We start from the raw sequence: 11,089 nt of genomic DNA, 5'->3' as shown, positions 1-11,089 counted from the left end.
GGATTGCAACCCTCAGTGTCGCCCCCGTACCGGACCGGGACCGGCAACGGGATCGCAACCCTCGGTGTTGCCCCCACGCCTCGCTCAGCCAGTGAGCGGGAACCGGTCTGTATGTGGGATCCGAACCCTCGGCGGGAGCGCAGCCGCACTTCCCAAGCGGCGCACTAGCGCAGTGCGCCACCGGGCCAGCCCTTATTTATCTTACCATAATGTCCTCCAGCTCTATCTATGCTAGCAAAAATGGCAAGATTTCCTTCTTTTTGAAGGCCGAATAATATTCTACTGTATACATATATCACATTTTTTTCACTCATTTACCTGTTCAGGGCATTTTTAGGTTGTTTCCATATCTTTCCTATTGTGAATATTGCTGCAATGAACATGGGAGTGTACATATCTACTCAACATACTTATTTCATTTTCTTCAGATATATACCCAGAAGTGGGATTGCTGGATGATATGGTAGTTCTAGTTTTAATTTCTAAGAAATCTCCATGCTGATAATGACTGTACTAATTTACATTCTCACCAACATCCTCACCACTGTTATCTGTTGACTTTCTGAAAATAGCCATTCTAAAAAGTGTGTGGTGATATCTTGTGGTTTTGATGTGTATTTCTCTGATGATTAGAGATGCCAAGCATACTTTCATATACCTGTTGGCCATCTGAATAGCATTTATTTTGTTGAGGTACTTCCTTCTATCCTAGTTTGCTAAAAAATTTTTATCATGAAAGGGTGCTGAATTCTGTCAAATATCTTTTTTGTATCTATTGAGATAATCATGTGATTTTTATTCTTTATTCTCTTAATGTGGTGTATCATATTAATTGTTTTTCATATTTGAGTCATACATGCATCCCAAGGATAAATTCCACTTGGTCATGGTATATGATTACTTTAATGCTGTTAGACTCATTTGCTAGTATCTTGATGAGAATATTTGCATCTATATTCATCAGGGATACTGGCCTGTAATTTTCTTTTCTTGTAGTGTTCTTGTTTGGCTTTGGTATCAGTGTAATGCTGGCCTCATAAGATAAGTTTAGAAGTGTTCTCTCCTCTTCAATTTTTTGGAAGATTTTAAGAAGGTTTGCCATTAATTCTTCTTCACATGCTTGGTAGAATTTCCCGACTTAAGCCATCTGGTCCTGGATTTTTCTTCATTGGGAGGTTATAATAACTGATTCAATTTTCATACTATTTATAGGTATGTTCTAAGTTTCTATTCATGATTTAGACTTGATAGGTTATATGTTTCTAAGTTTTTTTTTTTTTTTTTTGTCTTTTTCCGTGTCCGGCAACGGATCGCAACCCTCAGTGTCGCCCCCGTACCGGACTGGGACCGGCAACGGGATCGCAACCCTCGGTGTTGCCCCCGCGCCTCGCTCAGCCAGTGAGCGGGAACCGGTCTGTATGTGGGATCCGAACCCTCGGCGGGAGCGCCTCCGCACTTCCCAAGCGGCGCACTAGCGCAGTGTGCCACCGGGCCAGCCCTATCCAGTTTGTTGACACATAATTGTTCATAATGCCTCTTATACTCCTTTTTATTTCTGTGGCTTCAGGTATAATCTCTAAGCCATTTCTGAATTTGAGTCTTTTCTCTTTTTCTCGTGGTTAGTGTAGCTAAGGATTTGTCTATTTTGTTTATCTTTTCACAAAGCAACTCCTAGGTTTGCAGTTTTTTTCATAGTTTTCCTGTTTTTCACTTAATGTATTTCTGCTCTTATCGGTGTTATTTCCTTCCTTCTGCTAACTTAGAGTTTAGTTTGCTCTTTTTCCAGTTCCTTGAGGTGTAAAGTTGGGTTACTGATTTGAGATCTTTCTTTTTAAATGTATGCATTTATCACTATGCACTTCCCTTTTATTACTGATTTTGCTACATCCCATAAGTTTTGGTATGTTGTGTTTTCATTTTAGTTTGTCTGGAGGTATTGCATAATTTCCTTTTTGATTTCTTCTTTGACCCAATGATTGTTAAAGAGTGCACTGTTTAATTTCCACACATTTGCAAATTTTTCAATTTTCCTTCTGCTATTGATTTCTAGTTTCATTCTATTGTGGCCAGAAAAGTGAATTAATTCACTTCATATCAAGTGAATTCATGGTATGTGTTCACTCTTCTTAATTTTGTTAAGACTTGTTTTGTGACCTAACATGTGATGTACCCTGGGGAAAGATCCATGTGCACTTGATAAGAATGTGTATTCTGCTGCTATTGAGTGCAGAATGCTGCACATGTTGTTTGGTCCATTTGGTCTACAGAGTTGTTAAAGTCCTCTGCTTTCTGATTTGCTGTCTGGATGTTGTGTCTATGATCGAAAGTGAACTACTGAAGTGTCCTACTACTATAGTTCTGCTGTCTACTTCTCCTTTCAATTCTTTTAATGCTTGCTTTATATATTTAGGCCCTCTTATTTTGATTGCTTATATATTTCCAATTGTCATGTCTTCCTGGTGGATTGACCCTTTTATCATTATAAAATGCCCTTTTTGTCTCTTCTGACAGTTTTTGACCTAAAGTCTATTTTGTCTGATATAGGCAAAGCCCTGCTCTCTTTTGCTTACCATTTGCATGGACTATCTTTCCCATCCCTTCACTTTCAGCCCATGTGTGTCCTTAAATCTAAAGTGAGTTTCTTTTAGATAGCATATCATTAGGCTTGTTTTCCCCCTCACTCAGCCACTCTATGCCTTTTGATTAGAAAAGTTTAACTCATTTACACTTAACATAAATACTGATAGGGAAAGGCTTACTATTGCCATATTGACTTGTTTTCTGTTAGTCTTATTGTTTTTTTGTGTGTTTTTTCCTCTCTTTCTGTGTTCTTTTGTGTTTTGTTGATTTTTTTTGTATTCATATTCATTATTAATTCCCCTCTTTTTTTCTTTGGTGTAATTTCTATAGATATTTTTTCTTTGTGTTTACCTAAGGGCTTACAAAAAATCTTAATAGTTACAGTTGTCTATTTTCAGCTGATAACAACTTAAGTTTGATCACATACAAACACTCTACACTTCAACTTCTCTCCCATGATATATACTTTGTGCTGTCACAATTTACATATTTGTATTGTATGTCTTTTAACATATTTTCAGTTGTAGTTATTTTGAATACTTTTATTTAACTTTTATGCTAGAATCCACCAAATTATAGTAATACAGTATTTTGCATTTGTCTATATATTTACATTTACCAGCAAGTTTCATACTATTTTATGCTATTGTTTTGCTGTTTAGCATCCTTTTGTTTCAACTTAAAAACTCCCTTTAGCATTTCTTTCAAGGTAGGTCTAGTGGTTATAAGCTCTCTTGGCTTTTCATTGTCTAGAAAGGTCCTTATCTTTTCTTTTTTTGTTTTTTTTCCTTTTTGTCTTTTTTCATGACCAGTAACGGGATCGCAACCCTCAGTATCGCGCCCGCACCACGACCGGCAACGGGATCACAACCCTCGGTGTCGTGCCCACACCGCACTCAACCAGCGAGCAGACCGGTCTCCACATGGGATCCGAACCCTCGGTGGGAGCGCTGCCGCGCTCCCAAGCGCTGCACTCCACCGAGTGCACCACCGGGCCGGCCCAGGTCCTTATCTTTTCTTCATTTTTGAAGGAGAGTTTTGCCAGGCATAGCATTCTTGATGACAGTTTTTCTTTCAGCACTTTGAATATATTATCCCACTCTCTTCTGGCTTGTAAGGTTTCTGCTGAAAAATCTGCTGATAATCTTATGGAGGTTCTGTTGTATGTGACAAGTTTCTTTTCTCTTGCTGCTTTCAAAATTTTGTCTTTGACTTCTGAGAATTGGATTATAATGTGTCTCAGTCTGAATTTCTTTGGGTTCATCTTATTTGGTGTTATTTGGGTTTCTTACATCTGAACACCCATTTCCTTCACCAGAATTGGGGAGTTTTCAGCTATTATTATAAATTTAATAAGCCTGCTGGTCCTTTTTCTCACTCTTCTCCTTCTGTAACTCAAATAATGTGTGTATTAGTCCATTGATGACTTCCCAAAATTCCCTTACACTTTCTTCACTCTTTTAGATTCTTTTTTCTTTTTGCTCCTCTGACTGAATTATTTCCACTGACCTGTCTTCCAGTTCATTAATCCTTTACTCTGCTTAATCTAGTCTTCCATTGAACCCCTCTAATGTATTTTTCATTTCAGTGATTGTGGTCTTCAGCTCCATGATTTCTCTCAGGCACTTTTTTATACAAGTATTTTCTATTCCTTTGTTGAAATTCTCACTTCATTTATGCATTATTCTTTTGACCTCAGTGAGCATCTTTATGAGAGTTATTTTTAATTCTCTGTCAAGTAAATCATATACCTCCATTTCCTTAGGGTCAGTTTCTGAAGATTTACCTTATTCCTTTGTTTGGAACATCTTCACCTGGTTCTTCATTTTCCTTGACTCTTTGTCTTAGTGTTTATATATGAGACAAAGCAAGCACCTCTCCCAGTCTCCATGAACTGGCCTTGTACAGGAGGAGACTCCTAACAAGCAGCCCTGCCAGAGATTCTGAGGGCCTCTACAAAACTGTTTTTCTCCCCAGGGAAAATCAAGCAGCTGTGGTTTTTGTCTGCTTACTCTGTGCTGACCAGGAGGTGAAGAGGAAGCTATGGCATCTACCAGCTCAAGCCACCACCTCCGTTCTTCCCCAATAGCCAGATTGTACCAGACCCATCAGAGATCCAGGGCTAGAAAGATATATGCTCATTCCTTGGGCAGCCCCAGGAAAGTTGGGGCACTGCTCTCACTAATCAAACTCTTTCCCTCCCTGGGGGGAAGCCAAGAGCTGGAACTTTTCATCTGCTCATTCTGTGCTAAGCAGGAGGGATAGCCAATGACATCTACCAGCTCAAACTTCTAGAAGGTCTCTTACTTTTGATGCCTTTCCTGCAGCATGGAGAGGCTCTGACTCCCCTCGAGGTGTGCCCTCAATCATTCTGGTGGTCTGTTCTTCTCATCGGGGGCTTGGTCACTATAACATGTCCTCACCCAGCAATAGGAGGCAGCAGGTGAAATGGGAAAAGTTGAGGCAGATGTTAATGTCAGCTAATCCCAGGTCCTGTCTTATCCCTGCCACTTGCTGACCAAGGTGTCCTGCACACATGCTTCTCTTTGCTGAAACTCAATTTCCTCACCTATAAAAGGGAGGTGACAATGCCAGTGGTTTACAGGGATGTGATGATATTAAACAGAACCAAGTACAAGTATTTAGCAGAGAGGTTCTAAGCAAAACTTCTAGAGTCATCCTGGGCTCAAAGGCTGTTCTTTAGCTACCCTCCACATTACAGGGATGTGATGATATTAAACAGAACCAAGTACAAGTATTTAGCAGAGAGGTTCTAAGCACAACTTCTAGAGTCATCCTAGGCTCAAAGGCTGTTCTTTAGCTACCCTCCACATACCTGGGCCTTAACCCCCACATTGCTTTCAGCATTCTCCTCTTTAGAACAAGGACAACACTGGTCCTTACCCAATAGCATGACAGTGGCAGAGAATGAGTTCACACAAAAGCTCAGAGTTCTCAAACAGGCAGTGATTAGCCACACTGGACTGCACACAGGGACAACTTGGATCCTGAGGGGTCCACAATCCTCAACTCATTTCCAGTGAAAAAGTACTACCTTGCAGGGACCCAGACAGTCAACACGAGACAGAAGGAGAGTTTTTCTTATCCTCCTGTGTCTTCGGGGGACCAGTGAGCAGGGAGGCCTGACACCAATACCCAGAGGAGTCAGCAAAAGGCAGCAAAGAGAAAAAGTACTCCTCCCACCTGAGTGATGTTCACATAAAGTGTTAATACTAAACAGGCAACACTTGACTATTCGAAGTGCATTACACTTCAATACCAAGTATTTTTCAAAGAAATACACAATTTAATGAAATAAATACTTTTTATCAGAATCTTTAAAAACAAACAGCAAACCTCAGCATATATAGAGTACATTGGTTCACTCTGAAGGCTTAGTTTCTTCACCTGTAAAATGGGAACAACCTTCCCTACCTCCCAGGGCTGTCATGAGATAAACAGAGTGACAAAGAGGACAATGCCTGTCAGAGACCCTGGCAACTAGAATAATGCTCAGCTATTATTCTGACATGGCAAACTCCCAGCCCAAAATATCACTGCCCAAACCTGGTTTTAGGGATAGAGTTCTGACCGTCTTTAGTCAACACATGAGTAAAAGGGTACGAAAATAAGAAAGGGAAAACAGGACTGTGACACATGCATCACCCAAGAAGCCAACAGCACCCTCCATGTGGGACCTGCTTCTCTGATGGGCAGTTGCCCACCTCGGCCTCCTGACGACATCTCCCCTCCCTTCACAACCAGGATCCTTTGTCCATATCTACCCACCTCCATTATCACTCCACACCTCCTCCAACCACTCCCATCTCAGCTCCCTGGGCCCACTGCTGGGCTGGGTCAGTGCCAGCCCTACCTCACGTTGTCATGCCTCTGGATATAAATCTTGTGGAAAATCCTCTCAGGGGGCTTCAGGAAGTCCTCCTTCATCTCCATGGCAACATTCCGGGGCAAGAGGCTCATGAGGAGCCGCTCCTGGACAGGAAAGAAGGGCCCGTGTCAGGCAGCAGGGCCCCTGCTCTTCCTGACCATACCCTTCCCAATGAGGCTGGTGGTAGAAGCTGCCCTCAACGAGGGGCTACAGACCCTCCTCCACACACATGGCCGACCACATCCAGTCCTGCAGACGCTGCCTAGCCCTTAGAGCCCAGGTGGGCCCGAGCCCAGGCTTGCACTGCCATTGAAACAAGGAACTTGCTCTAGGAGCGCTGGCCGAGCACCAACCCCCACGACACCTGGACATGCCCACAGCACCCCTAATGCCACTCCCTGGGCCAAGGTGCTCAGTCTTGGCTGCCTGCCTAGGCACTCTGAGCTTCCATGTGTAGTGCGCACAGCTGAGAAAATGCTGCTGTCTCCAAGCAGGGTCCCTAGCCTCTCTTCACCCCCCACCCCATCCCCCACTGCTGCAATATACTCCAAAGAGTCTTCCATACTGGCTTATAAAAGTAACTGAGCTCCCAGGGCTCACACAGATAAGCGGTCTCGGGGACAATGTAGCATTTTCTCTTGATCTCTGTCTTCTTTTTTCTCCCTTAACTGTGCAGGACAAGCATTTTCTTATTCCCCCAAAAGAATAAATGTTTGTTTTTTTCAAAATGAGCTGTGCCATCCTGGAGAATCCCTTCCTCTGCCTAGGCCTTGGTTTGGTCATCTAGACCAAGACTCTCATCTTTCAAGGGAATCCTCTCAGACCTCAACCCCGGCTGGCCCTGGACCCGCCAGGCTCAGCCCTGTGTCTGAGAAGCCCTGTTCCAGAAACATCATGCGAGGGTCCCCCACTTTGCCTTCAGTCCCTCCGTGCCCCCTCCCACTCTGCTTTGGAAAGGAAGACGAGAGTGAAGTTTAAATCCATGTAGAACCAGGTAGAATATCCTTCCTATAAGGGAGGACACAAGGGCTGGAGAGAGGCGGAGGGGACGTATCCTCCCTCTGTGGCACAGAGACACACCCTGCCCCCTCCTTCCCACCTCCACCCTCCCACACCCACCTCCACCCCGACCCCTGTCTCCCACCCTGCACGAGCCTGCTTCACCCAGTGCCATCTCCCACCTCCCTTTACTGTCAATTTCTCAAAGCACCCCTTCTGACAGACTCTGAAACACTCTTGCTGTAGGAACCCAGCCCGAGGCAAGGCCTTAGGGGTTCTTGGTCTTTCCACCATCCCGACTGCCCTGCATGATTTGGACTAGGATGGACACAGTCACCACAGACCAATGGGCTAAGTCATTCAGGCTGGAAAAATGAAAACTGCAGAAGGATAGTGACCACCAGGGACCTCAAAGATGTGTCAGGGGAGCATCTGGCACCATAGGTGCTAATCCCAGAGCGAAGGAGAGAAAGCCTGGGAGAGGCCACCTGGCACACAGCCCCCACACACAGACCGCAGGGACTGGGGCTCCTCATGCTGGAAATGCCAAGCCATGGAGAGTGGTGCTATGGCAGAGTCACTGGCCAGCCACCGGCTGTCCCCAGTGTCCCTGTTACCCCACTAACACCACCATAGAGCCCCTATTTTCATCAGGATTCTTGGCTACCTGGAATAAAGGTCCACATTTTCCAGCTTCCCATGCAACTAGATGTGGCCAAGGAGACACAAGTTGAAGGGTCACACGGGAGCTTCTGGAATATTCCTTAAAGATTGCTCAGTCCTCTTCCCTTCCTCTCCTGCTGTTGCTGAGAATACAGTCATAACAGCTGGATCTCTGCTACCATTTTGGTTCAAGAGGATGAAGGCCACACCTTAGGGACACAGGAGGGGAACTAGATGGAGAACGGGTTGCTGAGGGTTTCATGGATCAGACCTACCGCACCATCATAAAGTGCTTACCCTGGAATGTGCACATAAAAAGAGCTGTCTCACTTGTTTAAGTCACCATCATGAAGTTCCCAATAGCAGACTACTTCTGGCCAAGGGCTAGGCATTAGCACCATCTGATAGCATCTAAAGTCTGCACCCCAACCCCACCCACACCAGCAAAAGCCAAGGATGGAGGCCAGGCCTCCACTTTCCCCAAGATGTGACAAGGCCCCCAACCTACCCCATGTTGGGTGGTATTAGAGACACCATGGAGGGGGCCCACCTTTCCTCTCCGCTTGCTGGTAATGAGCACCTCCCACTCCATAGAGTCAGTGGGACAATGGGCTCCCCTGCTCCTCCATCCAGCCCAGTGGAGCCTGTGGGACCCAGGATTCTCACTCCTCCCCAGCACTGGGGAGGAGCCTTTCCACTGTAGGTGTCAGCGGAGGCCCAGCATGGAGCCTGGACTTCTACCTCCACTTGGAAAAGAGATGGCAGCCCCCTTCCCTGCCAGAGTGATGTCCCTGAAAACTAGCCAAAACAAAAGGTCCAAATAATATACACAGCTACGTACATGATATCCCAAATGTCCAGGTTCCAAAGGAATATCACTCATACCAACAGCAAAGACTTTACAGCAGCCACTGCAACAATGAGTTGATGAAGAACTACAAACACACTTAAATAAATATAGATGTAAAAATCCTTCACCAGATATTAGCAATTCAGCAATATGCAAAAAATAATTATACACCCTGACCAAACAGGGTTGAATCTAGGGAGGTAGTGCTAGTTCAAAATTGAAATTATCAGTCAATGCCATACACCACATCAACAGGATAAAGAATAAAATCACATAGCAATTGATACAGAAAAATAATTTGACAAAATTCAATATCCATTCATGATGAAAACTTTCAGAATAATAGAAATAGCGGAGAACTTCCTCATCTTGATAAAGAACATCCAGAAAAAGCCACAGCTAACATTATACTTAATGGTGGAACATGAAATGCTCTCAGCAGGAACAATGCAAGAATGATGGTTCTCATCGCTCACATTCAGCAAGGCACTGGAAGGTCTAGTCAGTGCAATATGGCAAGAGGAGAAAGAAAAGACACACAGACTGGAAAGGAAGAAATAAAAATGATATGATGTTCTACACAGGAAATACAAAGGATGCTACAAAAACAAAACAGTACCAAAAAACTCCTTGAACAAATAATTGAATTTAAGGGCTAGCCAGTTAGCTCAGTTGGTTAGAATAAGGTGCTGGCAATACCAAGGTCAAGGGTTCAGATCCCCATACGAACCAGCTGCCCAAATAATTGAACTCAGAATGTCACGTGATATAAGATCAATATACAAAAATCAATTGTATTTCTAAATACTAGCAATAAGCACATGGACACCGAAATTAAAAAATACAATACATTTACAATCACTCAAAAAATGAAATACTTAGGTATAAATCTAACAAAGCATGTATAGGACTTATACGAGGGTACTTCAAAAAGTTCATGGAAAAATACAACTAAAAGATAATATGAATCTTTCCTTAAACTTTTTGAAGTACCCTCATATGCTGAAAACTACAAAATACTGATTAAAGTGATCAGAGAAGATCTAAATAAACAGAGGCATACCATGTGCGTACATTAGAAGACTCAACATAGTAAAAAGGTCAATTATCTCCAAATTTATAGATAGGTTTAATACTAATCCTATCAAAATCCCAGCAAATTCATTGGTAGATACAGACAAGATTATTCTTAAATGTATATGGAAAGGAAAAGAAATAATAATAGCTAACATAATTTTGAAGAACAGTAAGGTAGGAGGTATTAATCTCCTTGATTTCAAGGATTATTATATAACAACAATAATCAAGACTGTGTGGCGTTGACTGAAGGATAAACACATAGGAAAATGGAACAGAATCTAGAATCCAGAAACAGACTCACATAAATAGGCCCAACCAATTTTTGACAAAAGCTCAGAAGTAATCCAATAGGGAAGAATAGTCTTTTCAACAAATACTAGAGCAAATTGGACATCCATAGGTTAAAAAAAGAAAAAGAAAAAAAAACCTCAACCTAAGCCTCATACCTTATACAAATATTAACTTAAAATATACTGTAGATTTAAAAGTAAGATATAAAACCATAAAATGTTTAGTAAAACACATAAGAGACCATCTTCAGGATCTAGGGTTAAGCAAAGAGTTCTTAGACTTGACACCAAAAGCATGATCTAGAAAAGGAAAAACTGATAAAACATCAAAATTAAAATCTTTTGCAAAGAAAAAGTTTAAGATGATGAAAAGACAAGCTATTGGCTGGGAGAAAATATTTGCAAGCCACATACCTGACAAAAGACTGGTATCTAGAACACATAAAGAACTCTCAAAGCTCAGCAGGTCAGAAAAGTCTAACTAGACAGTGGGCAGAAGACAGGAACAGACATTTCTTGGGAATGTAAACGGTACAACCACTCTGGAAAGCAGTTTCACGACTCCTCGACACACTAAATATGCAACTACCATATGACTCAGCAACTGTACTTCTAGGCATTCATGCCAGAGACATTAATACCAACATTCACATGAAAACCTGTACATAGATGTCCACAGCAGCTTTATTCATAATAGCCAAAAACTGGAAGCTACCAAGATGTCCTTCAGTGGGTGAA

The 11,089-nt window shown here is 42.6% G+C and overlaps 1 protein-coding gene across 1 annotated transcript in view; it reads right to left on the bottom strand.

The window, feature by feature from the left end:
- The window catches only part of ADCY1 (adenylate cyclase 1 (brain)), a 111,917-nt gene extending 104,555 nt beyond the window's left edge, over nucleotides 1-7,362 (bottom strand). Inside the window, exons 1-2 of the mRNA XM_008583761.1 lie at nucleotides 7,294-7,362; nucleotides 6,455-6,573 (exon numbers count right to left, since the gene is read on the bottom strand). Coding sequence (XP_008581983.1) covers nucleotides 6,455-6,573; nucleotides 7,294-7,362 — 188 coding nt within the window. The remainder of the gene's footprint in view (nucleotides 1-6,454; nucleotides 6,574-7,293) is intronic.
- Nucleotides 7,363-11,089: the final 3,727 nt, after the last annotated feature.

Source organism: Galeopterus variegatus, unplaced genomic scaffold (assembly GCF_000696425.1).
Source record: "Galeopterus variegatus unplaced genomic scaffold, G_variegatus-3.0.2 Scaffold3032, whole genome shotgun sequence".
NCBI lineage: Eukaryota > Metazoa > Chordata > Mammalia > Dermoptera > Cynocephalidae > Galeopterus > Galeopterus variegatus.
The sequence above is the reverse complement of the archived record's forward strand: the minus strand, read 5'-3'. Positions and strand labels throughout refer to the sequence as shown.